This window comes from Rhynchophorus ferrugineus, unplaced genomic scaffold (assembly GCF_030347505.1).
Source record: "Rhynchophorus ferrugineus isolate W39M unplaced genomic scaffold, kcgeb_rfMv2 rfM8, whole genome shotgun sequence".
NCBI classification, from domain to species: domain Eukaryota; kingdom Metazoa; phylum Arthropoda; class Insecta; order Coleoptera; family Curculionidae; genus Rhynchophorus; species Rhynchophorus ferrugineus.
This window is the reverse complement of record NW_027472587.1, coordinates 26,459,524-26,479,007: the sequence shown is the minus strand read 5'-3', so window position 1 is coordinate 26,479,007 and position 19,484 is coordinate 26,459,524. Positions and strand designations below refer to the sequence as shown.

General features: G+C 29.4%; 1 protein-coding gene across 1 annotated transcript in view; it reads right to left on the bottom strand.

The window, feature by feature from the left end:
• Positions 1-18,660, bottom strand: part of Wnt2 (Wnt oncogene analog 2) — a 402,687-nt gene extending 384,027 nt beyond the window's left edge. Inside the window, exon 1 of the mRNA XM_076411152.1 lies at positions 18,321-18,660. Coding sequence (XP_076267267.1) covers positions 18,321-18,394 — 74 coding nt within the window. The 5' untranslated portion in view covers positions 18,395-18,660. The remainder of the gene's footprint in view (positions 1-18,320) is intronic.
• Positions 18,661-19,484: the final 824 nt, after the last annotated feature.

The following is a 19,484-nucleotide window of genomic DNA, read 5'->3' as shown; positions in this document are numbered from 1 at the left end:
CAGGTTAAACTCTCAAAGACTTTCAGGCAACTTAGTTTGCGATGGAAAAATGATTATCTATCGACATGATCTGGAGAATACAATTGATGAGGAAGCAATTCAAAGCCCAATTCATGGATTCTTGCCATCGGTTTCACTAACTTGTGATACGGTGCATTGTCTTGGTGAAGCAGCACTTTCTTTTTATTTACATTCGGCCGTTTTTCGACGATTTCATCCTTCGAACGGTCCAATAATGCTATATAATAGTCGCTGTTGATGGTCCTTCCTTTTTCAAGATAGTCAATGAAAATTATTCCATGCACATTCCGCAATACAGACCTTAACAGCCGACTGCTGCGCTTTCCCACGCTTTGGAGCGGGTTCATCGTGCGATCACTCGGATGAGTGTCGCTTGGACTTCGGAGTAAAATGATGGAGCCATGTTTCATCCATTGTCACATATCGATGCAAGAATTCGGGTTTATTACAATTGATCATCTTCAAACACTGCTCCGTCACTGGTCAAAAGAGAGCTCTCGCGGCACCCACTTTGCACACCGCTTTCTCATACCCAAATATTCGTGAATGATATGATGTATACATTTAGTTAATATATTTACAGTTTCTGCTATTTCATTCAATTTCAATATACGTTAATTCAAAATCATTTTGTAAATCTTTTTAATGTTTTCGTTCACCGTCTACAAATCCTTGATAGTTGATTTTCCTGGGGCAGTGTCCGGAAACTCGCCATCAAGCGAAGTTTTTGCTTCAACTGTATTTTTCCCTTCAAAAAGCAATATTATATCAACTGGCGAAATTCCTTTTTATCCATTTTTTCACAATAAGAAAAGTTGTTTCACGCAAAATGCTATAATTCACAAACTAATGATCCTATAGCTCTGAAATTTATACACGCATCTTCTGAGGGTTAGGGCCATCTATGTGTCAGGACGAGGACTTTTCAATTGACCTGTTATAACTCTGAGAGTCAATATTATTTTGGTTTATTTATTGGTTAATTGTATGCAAATTTACTTGTTATAGTCTATTGTATTTTGCATTATTATATGTCATTATATGTCGTTTTGATATAATCATGCCGTTTTATATACTTGATATAAAATCACATTCGATGCCAAAATTCAAAATTCAAAGGTCAAAATTTTGTCGGGCCATATAATCAATATATAATATATTTTGCTACAATCAGTACACACTAGTAAAATATCTAATAATCGCACAAATGTTACTGTATTTAATGTGCCTTTTTCTTATTTGAATAGTGTGATATAAAACCAGATTTTTTATAAGAGAAATATATTTTTCCAACAAGATGATTCACTTCTTTTATTGGCATACCCTACCAACAATGTTTTTCTTTAATATATATTAAAGTCTCCTTTTACCAACTATGGGTTTATCTGGACTGGGCCTAAAGTTTAACGTGGACTCTGAACCAAGGTCCAGCATTAAGCATACCGACTGTCGAGTGAGCAACTTTAGAAATCATCCCAGAGGACATCCGGTCTTACCCATCCTGGTTACTGGCGTGACAGGGATCATCATTTTCCTTGTTGGATTTTACACTCTTGCCTAGAACATTCACAAATATTAAACAATCACAAACATAAATTTACGACCATACCCCAACAGGATTCGAACCCGCGCCTATCGCAACAGTAGGAGAAACATCCTTCGCCTTTAACACTGCGCCACCAAGCCGGCAACAATGTTTTAAAAATATTATCGCAAAATGAAATTGTATCGAGAAAATCATAGTGATGAAATTTAATTCTCTTTGATTGAATTTTGAATAAAGTATAAGCTACCTAAAATATTTCAAATCACCTTTATCGCAAGGCAAATAAAGTTTAAGATTTTAATTCTCACTTCCCCATTTACTTATTACGCATTGTATTTAATCAAATAATGATTTCGGATCCTACATTTTACAACAAAAATATAAAAAACTGTATATTACAAGTAATCTAGTAGGATATTTTGAATGGGATTGAAATATAATAGATGCAAACAGGAAATTATATTATGAATTCTACCCTGAGTATTAGACGCCTTTTATTCTCATCAGATATTTATTTATTTAATGGTGCGAACTATAATGGCCACTATCTTGATAATATACAAGGTGTTATTGATTACAATAACAATCGTCAACAACAATCAACTAGAGTATCTGAAGCAAGATACTCTTCGAGACACTCTAAGAAACTATATTCTTTCTAGTCAAGGAGCCGGCCTTCATATCCAAAAGTGTACATCTCAGTATTCCCATCGCCCGGTCCCGATACCACGCCCGCCACGACTAGCGAATGAGTAATCAGTTGCCCTTTAAGCAATTCCTCAACAATGCCGTTCGATATTTTCTTACATGTTCTACTTCATTCTTTTTAGATGGCCATTTTATCACATTTTTTTTAATAGCAAAATCAACAACAAAATTTATAAATCAATCTTTTAAATTGCCTATGATTTTATAGATACATAAAAAATAGTGGAGAGTATATATACATAGTTTTGCCTCTTGACAGTAAAATTCGGTAGAGAAGTATATTTTTATTGTTAAATATTAGTTATAATGCGATTGTAGTTTGCTGCGATTTTTATGGAAAATATTTTTTGTTTCAGCTGCACTGTATATTAGTATGGACACGGTGACTGAAATATCTCAAAAAATGAAAAGTCTAATCTTGAGTTCACCGAAAAAAACGTCTTCGTACGGAAAGGGTGACGAATTAAGATCAGCTTGATGTTAGCTCTATCAGAGAATCTATATTATATATTATATATTATATATTATATATTATATATTATATATTATATATTATATATTATATATTATATATTATATATTATATATTATATATTATATATTATATATTATATATTATATATTATATATTATATATTATATATTATATATTATATATTATATATTATATATTATATATTATATATTATATATTATATATTATATATTATATATTATATATTATATATTAGATATTATATATTATATATTATATATTATAAAGGAAAGCCTGAAACCTAAAGGTGAGCCTGAAAAGTAACAAAAGTAACAAAAGACAACAAAAGTTTATGGAAAAGTTTAACGCTAGAACAGTAATTGATTAGGTTTTATTAGTTCCAATATTTATTAATAATTAATTGCAGATATATAGATTAGAAATTAACAGCTTAATTTTGAAACTTAAAAGCTCTCTTGAAAGAAACTTTCTGCATATGATACGATTCAAAACTACTAATTTCTAAGGTGAGATTTTAAACAAGTAAAGGTGAGTATTAATATATACTATATACTATAGTGGTATATAATTAACTAGCGACCCGCCCCGGCTTCGCACGGGTGCAATGCTGATACTAAATTAAATACGCTACAGAAAAAATATGAACGTTGTATATAAAAACATAGCGACCCGCTTCGACTTTGCACGGGCATAAAATATATATGCCTATGTCACTCAATGAAAACATGATTAAAATCGATCCAGTATTTTTGGTTCATTCATTACTGCCCTTGGCCTGCACGCATTAAATTTGGAGTAAAACAATTCCTCTTCCCCTATACTTACTATGAATATTTCCTGCTATCTTTGGAATATCTAAATTCATACAATTTTTATTACATTACATATTTTTAAACGCAAATTTTAAATTTGTAATATCTCCGAAAATATTTATTTAATTTACATGCTGTAAGGAACCATATTGATCTATATTAATTGCACACTGTATTTAAGGTACTTAATTGGATAAGGATTAATGCCGTATTGCTTAAAATAGCTTCGTAAATAAGCCATTTTCTCACGTAAAAAGTAAACAATAAAAATGGTTAATGTGGGTTATCCCTAAAAGATAAACATATACCATCGCGGACTTTTTTGTAGACCTTTTTATGGTGTACAATACTGTAGTACATTAATTTGATCTAACTCGTAGGGTTAGGCAGCGTTTTATCTAATTGCTAAATAAGGCTAAAAAAATAGGTTAATTTACGACATCACGTTAGGAACCTCTAAAATTAGCAATGTTGCCTTAGTATATTATGCATGTATTATACATATAAACCTTCCTCTTGAATCACTCTATCTATTGGAAAAAACCGCATCAAAATCCGTTGCGTAGTTTTAAAGATTTAAGCGCACATAGGGATATAGGGACAGAAAAGGCGACTTTGTTTTATACTATGTAGTGATATACTATGAGAAATTGGTTGAAATGTGCCAGGAGAGAAAGAATTGTAAGTGTTTAGCAGATTTGGCAAAGGCATTAATGAAAATGCAGTGATTATATCTAGTTTTATCATAAAGGATGTATACAGGTTTTAACAGAACGAACTAAGGAGAAATACAGTGATATCATCATGTCTTTACAAGGAAACACTCTACCGAACAGCACAAGAAATAAAAGATAAATATGCTCTCTAATGAAATTAAAATATATTTCTTGTATATACAATTGTTAATTAGGAGGGTTACACCTCCAAGGAACAAAATTACAAAGAAAAAATGTGCCTAGATCTCTATCTCATAGATGGTATAGAACAGAGTTTAATGCGAATATAATCAAGCGCAACCCTAACCAACAATCTATTATAACTCTGCGACATTTTGCCGTTACATATATAGATGTTCAAAACTTTTTTGGATAGATTATACTTATATAAACAACCTGACCATCGTAAAGCTAATAATTATTACTTATAAGGTTAACAAACAAGTACAGAATGTGAGAATATTTTTCATTGTTACAAGACTGTCTCTTGTAGGATCTAACCATATTTACATTATCCATGTCTTCGTCTTAATACTAAATAAGTCTAAAACACCTATTTATGAATATAACTTCACAGACAAAATCCAGGACACAATAAACATCGAAATGCCCCTGACTTATGACGCACAACGCGACAACAATTACTAAATAATTATAATAATTACCAAGTAACATTTCATCAGCTATCTCATAACGACAAATCTCTGCCTAGGGCAGTAGAGAAAGAACAAGTCGCGGTCAACAAAATCTACAAATGGACTAAAGATTCGAAAATTCAACTTAATAGCTCTAAATCTGTTCATGTTAGTTTTTCATTGCGGTAAAATAACAAAAACCTAATATATGACTCAATGGATGCCCGATTCCTCAGGCAGAATAAGCTAAATACGTCGGCATCCATCTTGACGGTAGATTAAATTGGAAATATCATGTTAGACAAAAAGCAAAACACATTAGAACCAAAATAGAGCAACTGTACTGGTTAGTCGGAAGTTACTCTCAACTTATTCTAAAATCAAAGAGATTGATTTATTTTGATATGGGGTGCAGATATGGGGTTGCACTAAAAATTCAATCAACATAAAAAGTCATCCAACGCTGCCAAACAAAATTATTCAATTAATTACCAATGCCTATCGCTAGGTAACCAACGAAGAACTGAACAATGACCTGGAAATCAAATGGATTTGTGAAGTTATCCAAGATTTCGCCTTAAAACAAGAAAGGAGATTACTAAATCATAGTAACGTGGAAGCAATACAACTGCTGGAGAGCGCGCAGGATGTCAGGAGATTGAAGCGAACCAAACCATACGAACTTATATAAAGTGTATACCTTTAGTGTAAACTATAGGTTAAGTTTACAGTTTTCTTCCTTTCTTAAGGTAGTCAATGTTATTGGTTATTACGCTTAATCATCTTCAAACACTGCTCCGAATCATCAACTCGTCGTTGTCTTTGGTCAGAAGTTTTGGGTCAAATATTCGTGAATGATATGATGTACACATTCAGTTGATATCTTTAGAGTGTCTGCTATTGCATTCAATTTCAATTTACAGTCATTCAAAATCATTTTGTGGAATTTTTTAATGTTTTCGTCGGCAACGACCTCTCTTGGGCGTCCACTGCGTTCACCGTCTTCGGTGCTCATTTCACCACGTCTAAACTCAGCATACCAATCCTTGATGGTTGATTTTCCTGGCGCAGTGTCCGAAAACTCGGCATCAAGCCAAGTTTTTGCTTCAACTGTATTTCTTCCCTTCAAAAAACAATATTTTATCAACAGGCGAAATGCCTTTTTATTAATTTTTTTCACAATAACAAAAGTTGCTTCACTCAAAATGGTATAATTCACAAACTAATGATCCGACAGCAGTCAAATTTATACACGCTTCTTTTGAGGATTAGGGCTAACTAAAAAACATATGGATTTAATTCTAGTAGCACTTTCTATGTGTCAGGCTGGGGACTTTTCAATTAATCTGTTATTTTACCATGAATTACTTAGTAAAAATTTAACCCAAAATGGGACTTTTTATTCACAACTCCACCAAAGCTCTTAAGTTCAATTTCCTTCCTTTGTTCAAGTACAACCTTTATCCATCTACTAATAAAAAATAATTGTTTTTCTAGTTCCAGATGCACCAATCACGAATTATCCAGACTACGCCGTGAGAATTTTTTTTGGAAGGTCAAGAGGCATGAGGCCGCAATAAATATATTTTCAAAAACAAATATTTCACAAAGTATAGGTTAAATATGTATCTTTAATTTACTAATTTTTTTCCAATTCTTTATTTCCTCTGCATGAGCTTTCTAACTTATTATGAAAAATGTTTTTAAAAATATGTTCATTAGTTTCATTATACATTTTGCACACGGATTATATTAAATACCAAATGTATTCGTTATGGTCTAACGCGAGGCATTTTTGAAAGAATTTATAATATTTATAATATGTATTATCAAGTAGACCTAAATGTTAATATAATTTAGATAGAGACAAGATAAAGACCACTAACACTCTACGTGATATACGAAATGTTTGCTACCTAAAAAGTAATACTCCAATAAAAATACAAAAGAAATATTTCACATATAAAGTGCTAATAAATCCATAACATAACTATATATGTTTTATAAATTTTTCGTCTAACATAAAACGGCGCCAATTCTTCCGATCAAATAATTGCGATAATTTATTTATTAAATAACAGGATCAGGATATTTAACTGAAAATTTTCCGATTTCGTGTGATCCTTTTAAACAGGTTTTATTTCTGTTTACATTAAAATTTAATAGTTATAAAGTGTAATACTAGTCTTGAAAGTTCTATTAAAAAGAAACTTTTTATATAGCAGTTTTTACGTGTGTCTTATGCAGTTCAAAGAAACAATGACTTATGTTCTAACATCAAAAACAAAAAAATTCTTTAATATTCAGTATACAGGTGCTTTATTTAGAACCAGCAGTTCGAAACGAATGGAGGTGATATGAATTGTATTGCTACTTGAAGATCTCTTCAAGAATATCAGTAATTTCCTTGGCTAGAATATATGGAAAGCAGGCTATGAAGTTTTTGAATGTGTTTAACACCTTTCATGAAGGCATGTATCTAGCACCGCAATAACGATTCTAATGACCAGATAGTCCTCCGTTCTAGCACCATCGGTGTAAATAAAAGCATAGTACATGTATGTTTCTTTCTTAATATTGAAAAAAAAACTTCGAATGCTGTAGATAGGTCGATATGCAAGGAAGAGTGCAAGATGAAGTATTTGAAGAACGGTGGTGATTCTTGTATTTATCCAGGCGGTAGAGGAGTATGACATCTCCGAGGAAAAAGCTCGCATAACGCGGAAATAATGAGACTGGCCGTCTAACGGTAAGGAAAAATGTCTCAATGTTAAAGTAACTGGGTCTACTGGGATGAAAAATAGAATACCTACAGAGCACATACCTACATCCAAATGACTGGAGCAGCGAAATTGGGATCTGTCGGATAAATTCCCTGACTATTAAGTAAATCCTCAAGGGTTGCCTACGATTCGATAAAGAGAGAGCTTTTAGGCTTGACGACATTCATATAAACGTTTTTTTTTTGGCAAAAGACCATTCGCTGCGTTTATTCTTATACTTTCATTTGATGTTATCATACTACAACCATATTACCTAAATTCTAATTATTATAATTTTCACTGTTAAACAAATTATATAACCTGGTAAATAGCCGCATATGTTAACACTAAAAGCTCTAGAATCCTAAACTAGTGTAATCCTCATAAATATATAAAAATTCATCATTACCAAGAACATATTGATTAGGCTCGAAGACTCACACAGATTTTTATGCAACAATCAGCAAATACCATTTCTACGTTAATCTCTTGGACAGATTAAATGACTGACTCATTATTATAAACTTATTTCATGAAGTTTGGTAAAAGTGTCACCACGTACCGACATAATAGGCAGTTATGGTTAGTCATTGGAATATTAATGGAAAATATTATAATATTGGTAAGTGTAAATAAGCCTGAGTAATTCATCAAAAAGACATCACCTCTTATTTAGACTGTTCAGTGATCGCACAGTTTGCGATCGATCGTTTGGTGATTTTGCATCATCGTCGTATATATTCTCCGCAGAAATAAAATACAATAAAAATGTAGCGTTTTCTTTCTAGAAATAAGTATAATAAGTGATATTTACGATATTTCTTTATTTATTTCTTTCTTTTCTAAAGAAACTTTTTCAAAAAATAATCATCTACTTGTGAAGCATACCTTAAAGCTAATGCAAGTAAAATATGTTGCAGCTAAAAACAACAGAAGAAGTGCAAAAAACCAAAAGAGAGTAAAAGGAGATAGAAGAAAACAATTGGCTCAAAGAAAATTAAATGATCATGAAAGATTACTATAAAGAGCATTTAATCCGTCTAAGTTGTGTAAAACAAAATATATTGTCGCTATAAGAACAAAAACGTGAATAAGAACTTCTGCTAGATGAAAACACTCTGCAACAGACTGAAAACGCGCAAACTCGCAAACTCACACTCTACATAGAAATATATCCTATTAATGTGATATTGATCTAGGAGTGATCATAGTGATCTAGTGATTGATCAAAAGCCAATCATCAAATGATTTTCATAGCAATCCTTGGGCCAATTCAATTGGGATTCGACAATGAATCTAACAGTCATCTACGTCATTTAGCGCAAAGAAAATAAAATCGATTGCATCTGCCTAACCAGCATGTTTTGGGGTGCAAAAGGTATGTTATTAAATTATCTTAAAAAAGCAGGACAACTTTCGCACTCACCGAAGAAATTAACTGGGTCCTATATGAATATTTCGCAGCATCCATACTATCTTCCGGGCAAAATACTGATAATGGTAAATGACTAGCAAAGCGTAAATAATTCTTTAATGGAAAAACCATAGATACATAAAATAATATAATAAACATAATTTTGATCTTAACGTAACAGATTGGCACTTACACTACACACCTTACTGTAATACAAATTAATTAAATCAAATTATTTTTCGCAAATAACTTTTACAAATTACACATTATACTTAAGTATTATATAACACAATACGATTTGAATCAAACAAAAATATTACATATACGAAGGAAACCAAATCCGATCGAATAATTATGATAATTTATTTATTACATAATACGATCGGAACCTGTTACTAAAAATTTCCGATATTATTTCGTTTTCTTTTTTTTTTAGACAGATTCGTCAAAATTTTATTTGTTTGTTCTTTTTTTACCACCATAATTTTCGACAGGCAACTAATTAATTTGCATTAGTGAAACTTAAATCCGGTTTATATAAATAATAATGCTTTGATCTTCAGTATATTTGTCTAGTTAAGTCTTTTTTTACAAATCGAGGTTTATTTAGACTGAAAATACTATAACAAGCCTGATCACAGATATAACTGGAGCAAGTGGTCTTTGATCGAATTTTATATTATCGTCTATTAAAAAACACAAATATTTGAAATTTTAATGTTAATATTTAATACATTACTCTAGAACTCAAATAATAAAAACCACAAAACTTTAACGGCCTTCAAAAACTTTAAAGGCCTTGGGGTGTTTGGCAATACCTAACATAACAGGTCAATTGAAAAGTATCCGGCCTATCATAGTAAAACACATTTTTTTTAGTACGATTTGTCCTTTTTCTCAAAATAGGCCTTAGTTTCGTCGATCACCTCTTCATTCGACGAAAATTTCTTCCCAGCGAGCATTCTTTTGAGACCTGAGAACAGGAAATAGTCACAGGGAGCCAGATATGGAGAATACGGCAGGTAAGGAAGCAATTCGAAGACCAATTCACGGATCTTTAACACGGTGCATTGTCTTGGTGAAGCAGCACTTTCATTTTCTTCACATGCGGCCGTTCTTCGGCGATTTCGTCCTTCAAACGGTTCAATAACGCTATATAATAGTCGCTGTTGATGGTCCTTCCGTTTTCAAGGTAGTCAATGAAAATTATACCATGCGCATCCCTAAATACAGACGCCATAAAGTTGCCAGCCGACTGTTGCGTTTTCCCACGCATTGGAGCGGGTTAATCCTGTGCAGTCCACTCGCAGGATTGTCGATTGGATTTCAGAGTGAAATGATGGAGCAATTTTTCATCCACTGTCACACATCGACGTAAAAACGCGGGTTTAATACGCAGAATCATCTTCATCCACTGGTCCGAATCATCAACTCGTCGTTGTTTTTGGTCAAAAGTGAGCTGACTTTGCACAGAGCTTTCTCATACCCAAATATTCGTGAATGATATGATGTACACGTTCAGTTGATATCTTTAGAATGTCTGCTATTTCATTCAGTTTCATTTTACTGCTATTCAAAATCATTTTGTGGATTTTTTAAATGTTTTCGTCGTTAACAACCGATTTTGGGCACACACTGCGTTCACCGTCTTCGGTGCTCATTTCACCACGTCTAAACTTAGCATATCAATCCTCGATGTTTGATTTTCCTAGGACATTGTCTAAAAACTCATCATCAAGCCAAGTTTTTGCTTCAACTGTATTTTTCTCCCTTCAAAAAGCAATATTTTATGAACACGCGAAATTCTTTTGATCCCATTTTGTTCACAATAACAAAAGTTGCTTGACTCAAAATGCTATAATTCACAAAATAATGATCCGACAGCTGTCAAATTTATACACGCATCTTTTGAAGGTTGGGGCTAATTAAAAAACATATGGATTAAATTCTAATAGCGACATCTATTTGTCAGGCCGGAGACTTTTCAATTGACTTGCTAAGTATAATAATTTTGTGTACTGTATAAAGATTCACTAAGACAAACAGTTCCAATTTTTCAAGTCATAATTTGCTTTAAAACCTCAAAATCGGTAAAATTATTTTTTAAAAGCACTTCATAGATTGTGTCCTCCACATATTACTGTATACACAATATGAGTATAACGCTAAATGTGAAAAGTAGCAATGCCCATATTTGTTGATTATATTGCACTGTTTGCAATAGCACTATTTGCAAATGCGTAATAACGTCTACAGGTGTGAATTTCACATATAATAGTATTGACTACCTACTGGTGATAATTAGCTCTAGAGTGATTCACACAGCAACATACTTGAGTATGACACGCTCAAGTGGAAAAAATATGTTAGAAAGAAACGACCAGAACTTTGTATAATATTCAAAATATTATGGCAATTGCTGGGACGTCAGTTTTCCAAAACAAAGATTTTCGCGGCATTGTTAACACTACCTGGCATATTAGAAACGAGGAGATCCATAAAGGTTGAAGGATAACAACCATGAACGTATTGCCATAAAATACTAGGAGCAGAAAAAATAGAAATATAGAATATGAAATTAAATGGACAACGTGAACATCTATCCACGTTTTGGGCGTCTAAATCACTAGAAGAAGTGGCTCAAAGATGACATATTTCTTTTAATTATTTCGATTTGAAATTACGTAGAACGTATTTTTAGCATTTCTTTAGCATTTAACGCAAATATTATTTGTTTAAAAACAAAAAATGATAAGGATGTTGCTTTCCAGGATATAAAGGTCGAAGTAAAAATTACGATTTTCCTATTCCGATGTAGAGCTGAAACTGGTTTTAAAAATAAATAACGATAAACTCCAAGAAATCTCGTATGATCTACGTAACGTTTTCAAACAGAACAGGAAAATTTATTCTTTGCATTTCAGACCGACTAGATGATTATGAGCCCAAATATGGAATATGATGCAATTTCCAATTGTAATTTTAATATTAAGTCTTTCATTATAATCTACATCGATAATTAAAATTATATAAAATTATATAAAAGAAATATATAATATGTATATATTCACACATCATTTCCCTTATTAAACCTATCAAAAAAAAATATAGCTAAAAGTTAAATATAGCAATTTTTCAGCCCATATAAGAATTTATAAGAAGCATTAGAAGTATGTAAAAATATATAATATTTTTTAAACGAAAGTAACACACATATTTCTCAGCAGGTGCTTTATATATATATATATATATATATATATATATATATATATATTAAATTCTCCTTTATTACCAACTATGGGTTTATTTGGATTGAGCCTAAAGTTTAACATGGGCTCCAAAAACCACGGTCCTCAGGATTAAGCCTACCGACTGGCGAGTGACCAACTTTATAAATCATCCCAGAAAACATTCGGTCTTACCCAACCTGGTAACTGGCGTGACTGGGATCATTTTCCTTGTCGGATTTTACACTCTTGCCTAGAATATTCACAAATTTTAAACAACCAAAAACATAAATTTACGACCATGCCCCAGCAGGATTCGAACCCGTGGCTTTCGCAACAGTAGGAGGACCGTCCCATCGCCTTTACCACTGCGCCACCAAGCCGGCAACAGCAGATGCTTTTGAAACGGACAAATATGTTCGTTCAAATTCATGCTGATAAGAATCAGACAGTACAGCAACAAAAAGACCAAGAAGCAAGTATTATATATTTTTTCATGATTCTCTATCATGTTTATTATTTAAATGTTATTTAATGGTACCAGGAGCCTAGTTAAATTGTTTTGTGTGCCAGGAATTGTCTAGACTATTTTATTTATTGGAAAAAGAATGTACGATATCAAATTTAACAAAAAACTAATTCAGATTTTGTGCCAGTAAATGCCTATATTTATTTAAATTGTTAGTTGAGTACAACATCCTAAGGAAAGGTATTACATTTTAAAGAAAATTAATAATTAGAAGTTGCTTGTTCTAGTGGATAAAAATACTAAATCAGTTATCAGATTAAATATTATTAAATATTATTTTTTATGTATTTCAGAAATGTTTTATACAAACATTAATTAATATTTTTTAAAATATTTTATTAAAATTCCATTTTATTATTTCCTACCGTAATATAAATAATTTTAGTCCTATTTTTCAATTTCCCTCTGTATTAAATGATCCCGCTTGGCGGGCCATCAGAGGGTTTAGACGCATTCTAAATATATGTATTCTATAACCAAGAGAGATTGAGTGAACATTAAAACGTCGAAGAACTATAACTGCTCTACTATGGTAGATTTGAAGAGACAAAAACCCTTTGATCTAACATGGTTAAAATATGTCTGAGAGCTTGCTGCCAAAGTTAACATGAACTTTTCCCTCAATTAAAATCCCTGAGAATGGTTCAAAGAGAAATACTTTGATTACCATATTAATAAAAGCCTAGAGACATTGAACAATGTTATTTGGCCTCAGAAGGAAACTTAAACTAATGCTTTTTTAGCCACCATTAGGATTTTAAACTTAAACCACATTTATCTTGATTGATTCACTTAAAATAATAGTTATCTAGCTATTCATGGAATAGAAATATAAGTAGGCGATGGTGAGCTGTACAATTGAATTAAAACAAAAGGATAATGCCAACATGCTGTGACTGGTGCCATTTAAACGTTGAAACTGCATTAGAAAATAAAAAATTATTAATTTGTTTTATTGCTTGTATAGTAAGTAACTCAGAAATATTGCTCAGAAAAATTACATAGCGAAATTCGATGTCTTTGTCATACTGTAAGTATAATATGGAATAGACTTTACCACTTGAATTGAAGTTAGATGAAAAGAACTAATCTAGCGTGAACATGTTAACATTATTTTTCAAATATAATTAAACCAATGTTTAAAAATATGTTGTTATAAATTTCTGGGAATAATATTTAGTAAATTTAATCTATGCTTAGATAAAAAACATGTATTACTAAACAAAGCATACTTCAATATTATAAGTATATCTCAACATACATAAGGTACAGTAGTTCCTTTAGTATGACTAGAGATAACATATCTCAATCAATTGGCTATTGTAAAAATGAACAATTATAAATAATGTGCAATCAAAAATGATTATTTACTTTATATTTAAATAAGTTCTCACATTATTTAATTATAAAAATATGAAATATAATACGGCGTGCGTTTACAGTGAGATTAAATTAATTTTGAATGAGTTTTTCTTAAAATACTCATTTTACTTAAAATACTTATTAGCCATTACTGTAATTTAGATTTTCCAAGTCCAAGAAAACAATACCGAGGACCATGGTTGGAATAGCACGGTAAACTGTTCAATACACATGAATCTTAAATGGTAAAAATATATACAACAAATCTGACGGTCCTTGATGTTCTATTAAAAACTTAAACTAAAATATTTTTCTTGTTGGGTATACATTAATCCTATATAACCTACATAGTATATATAAATAAAAATTTCCATAATAAACATGACACATACAAAATATTTGTATAACTTTTTAGAATATTACATTCATATGAACTTCCTTACTATCTCAATACAAATCATTGCTAACAAACTGATCCAATAGTAGATTGTTTTTATTGCTTATATAGTAAGTAATTTAGAAATATTGGTCAGAAAATGATTATGAAATGATGAGAGAAATTGATCAAATCCTCGCATTTTTGCAATTATATTATTGCAATTATATATTCTTGTACATAAATAGTAGATACAATTATCGCATAATTTTTATTATTTAATGAATGTCTGGTTTTATGTTAATTTTCAATCATTTTTCATCAAACCATAAAATTATTTCTTGTACATAAATAGTAGATACAATTATCGCATCATTTTTATTATTTAATGAATGTCTGGTTTTATGTTAATTTTCCATCAGAAGTTATAAGATAAAATCTATATACTGGCTAATTATTTATATTACCATATATGGACTTATGCAGTTTTTTTATTATCGAACACAATTTGGCAACTTGGCTGCAATTAAGTAGTTTGCATATATAGTAGTCTTTTTTTTTCATTTTTTAGTAATTAAAAAAGTGTAATATCTATAATACAGAATGTATATTTTATATAGGGACCACGACTTAATTACGAAACAGTTTTTAAAATGTAACGCTTTATTGTAAAAAAATAGTATTCGTTAATAATTTTTACTGAATATTCACATCTTTCCAATGGCTATTGCGTTCATGCTCTTAATTTTTTGTATATTTGGGTAAAACCAATTGGATTTTTGTGTTCTCGCTTGGTGAACTGCCAATTTATTTATTTCCAAACCAAGCGCATTAAATGGTATTAACAACTATGCTCTTTTTAACCTTCCTATACATCCATTTTAAACATTTTCTGTTAACTTTATCGAAATTAATGTCCATATTTTAATTGATAGCCTTAAACTAAAATTATTTAATATCATGATTTAACTTCTTAATATTCGAAGAGAGTGAAAATATATCACTTTTGTAAAATAATATTGGCTGGATGAATGATTTCATGTGGATTCAATTAAGTCAAGGTTTTATATAAAAAAAATTGTTCTAAAATGACTTGATCATGAATTGAATAATCAAAACAAAATAAGAAATTTTTTAAAACTAACAAAGGTTCAGCTCATTTTGTGTGAGTCAATATAAATTGGGTGAGATATCTAACTAGCGAAGGTATAATACTAAATAGAGAAAATCATCAACATTAGGGGGTTAATTGTAAAATTGTAAATATCTATCTGTATTACGAAATGGTTCAATTGCTTTAGCGTATTAGTGGAAGAAAATTATTTATTATTTAATGTATTTATTTTTGGTTTTCTCAATATTCATCCTAAACATGAAATTAAAATAATGATATATATATATATATATATATATATATATATATACATATTATACAAGAGACGAAATTTCTGTATTTACAAGATATTCACAAAACTCTGAAAATCTGAAGAATCAATTGGCGCTCGATTAAACAAAATAAAGCCAATAAATTTACAGTGAACAAAACTAATTTGTCATTTTTCTCCGTCAAATTTTTCAACATTAAAAGAAAATTGATTGAATCAAATATAATTTGAATGACTTCAGTTATTATTTCTCCATTTCTGGACCTTATTTAACCAGATTTAAATCAGCTAAAGTAACCAATAATCATTATAAATTAAATTAGAAACAATAATAAATCAACCTCATTTTGAATTTCCTCTTTATAAGCATATTCAATATAGGTACATATTCATTTTAGTTCAATTTGTAATTCTTATTGAAAATTCTTATTTTATTAGAAAATTTTAATTATTTTGTTTCTTCTATAATATATGTATATATAAATATATATATATATATATATATATATATATATATATATATATATATCAAAAATAATCAACAAATAATTTTATGAAAAATACAATATGAAAGACAGTAAAAAGAAAGTAGCTTGATACAAATACTGTTAAAATATTAAGATTATTATATTTCTCCGTTTATATCCACTAATTAGCAACATGTTAAATTCCCGTTCAATATCAAGAAATAATATAACAAGCACTTATATGTAGTTATAATTATTATTTGACATATCCTCCATATAGTCATATATATATAATATATATTAAATTATTGGATTTAATGACTTTATTTAATGCAGTATGAATACAACTACTAATGTTAAATAAAATATATTTAATTAAATATTTATATTTAGTTAATATTATTCATTCATTTATTATTAAAATATTTTAGCTAAATATTTTTTATAGTTCATGTTCTATTGTTAATATTAATATTTATTTATATATTATTATTATTATTTACTTATTATTTACTTTATTACTATGGCTTGATGCAAATACTATTAGAATATTAAGATTTCAGTTAAAATTTCTCCGTTTATATCCACCAATAAGCAACATGTTAGATTCCTGTTCAATATCAAGAAATAATATAACAAGCACTGTCATAATATGAAATAATTACATTTAATGTAAAAATCAATAAAAAGAATATTAACTGAAAAAAATATTATTAATATATTAAAATTCAGTTATATTTTTCCAATTATATATTTCATATAATAGGATTTAAATCTTCATGTAAAATAAATAATGAAGAGCATTATAGAATAAAAATAATTCTTGAACATATTTGTGATTCTGTCAATTAATAACAGAATTTAAGTAAAAATAATACACAGATATTATTTAAAATATCCTCCATAGAGTCCCATATATATATATATATATATATATATATATATATATATATATATATATATATATATATATATATATATATATATATATATATATATATATATTACCTTATTAGCTTCAATTAGTTTATTAAATACAGTTTGGATACAATTACTATTATTAAATAATATTTATTTAATTAAATATTTGTATTTAGTTAATATTATTCGTTCAATTCATATAAAATATTTTAGCTGAATATTTTTTATTGTTCATGTACTACTATAAATATTTATTTATATATTATTATTATTGAATAATAAATTATATATAATTATATATATATATATATATATATATATATATATATATATATATATATATATATATATTATATATAATAAAATAATTACTGGCAAAATAAGAAGTAGCGAAAAGAAAATTCATTATATTATTATTGGGTTATTACTCTTTCAGTTATAATTTCTTCATATTTATATACTATTTAAAACGACATAAAAATAAATGTTTTTTCAGATTAAAGTATATCTTTGATTTGTCTTGCATTAATTATTCTAAAGTCTTTTAAGAGAACCTGAGCGAAAATGATGACAAATATTTGACTATTTATAATTTTATGTAGACAAAAACATATAAAATATAAAATATATCAATTAATATAATTAATACATTTTTATTTAATTAATTTATATTTTTAATTAAATACCTCTATGTTTAGTGTCATGCTAATTTTTAAATATTATTTCTAATCAAAATTATGTTTAATTAATTAGGATGAATTAAAAGATAAATATATACGAAATTAATTATAAGTTTATTTTTTCGTTTCTTAAAACTCAAATATACAACATTAACTAAAAATTGCTAAAAAATTATAGCACATTAAAAGTTAATATATTATTATTACGTGTGTAAAATCACTATTTATTTATCTTATTATCATTGCATATTATTTTACTGTACCTCATTTTTGACAGCCAAAATATCAGGATGATAACCGTTTTCCAAACACCTTTTCCAATGTCTCTGCGGCGCATACTTCTGATTTACCAAACATTTGTCGAACTCGTCAAACTTCATCGGAACACAGGAAGACAACAACAAACAACACGCGCGAACTCGATCGGACAACATGCACCGCCGTCTTGGCCGATTCTTGCATTTTCAGGTGACGAAATCGGCACGCGAGTCTCTCAAACCATTCGCCGAAGATAACGTAAAAATCCGACGACGTAGAGGACCAGGATCGCGCAGATCTGCTCAGAACGCAAGATGCTGCGGCACAGAAAGCGGTACGGAGATTAGATTGGACACAGGTAAGTACTCCCGTATACCTGTACGACACAGCCAATAGGAACAGTCGATGCCACTCCGTTTCGTTACGAATACTATATATATGTAGAGATTTTAGTCATGGACTGGCTTGTCGTGAGATTTTCCTCCGATGGGGCTAATTATTGAACATATAGTTTAATTATCACCTCAATACTTCAGTTGTTTTAAGATACATTGAATAGAATATCTAATATCATTAAATCTTCGTCATAAACATCCGCCAATAGAAGCAATGTTTAGAGATTTTGTTATTTTATTTTATACGATTACAAGATTATGCAACTAAATGCGATAAAGGTTTTATTAAATATTTAGTGATTTAAATATATATCTACAATTGACTATTCGAATTACGCTTGTGGTTTTTAATTATTGTTTAAAAGTTTGAGTGCAACTCTAATTTGTCATATATATATATATATATATATATATATATATATATATATATATATATATATATATATATATATATATATATATATTATTAACTCATATAAATTAAACTTTATAACTTCTTATTTTTAAAAGTAAAGTTTAGTTGTTTTTTTCTTAATTTCTATACTATCGTTCGTATGATCTTCATTTATAGTGCAAATTTACTCCGCCTATAACAGTGACCACCTGGTATTTTGTCAGGTCTCGTGGCAATATTATGACTGTCAGACGGCATCTGATTCAATACTGTTTTGAATTTTTTTGCTAAATAGTTATTTTAATGAAGAAACATTTGTACTCCTGGGACAATAATTCGCTTCACTGTTGAGTTGCGAGCGCAACTGACATTTTAGTCAT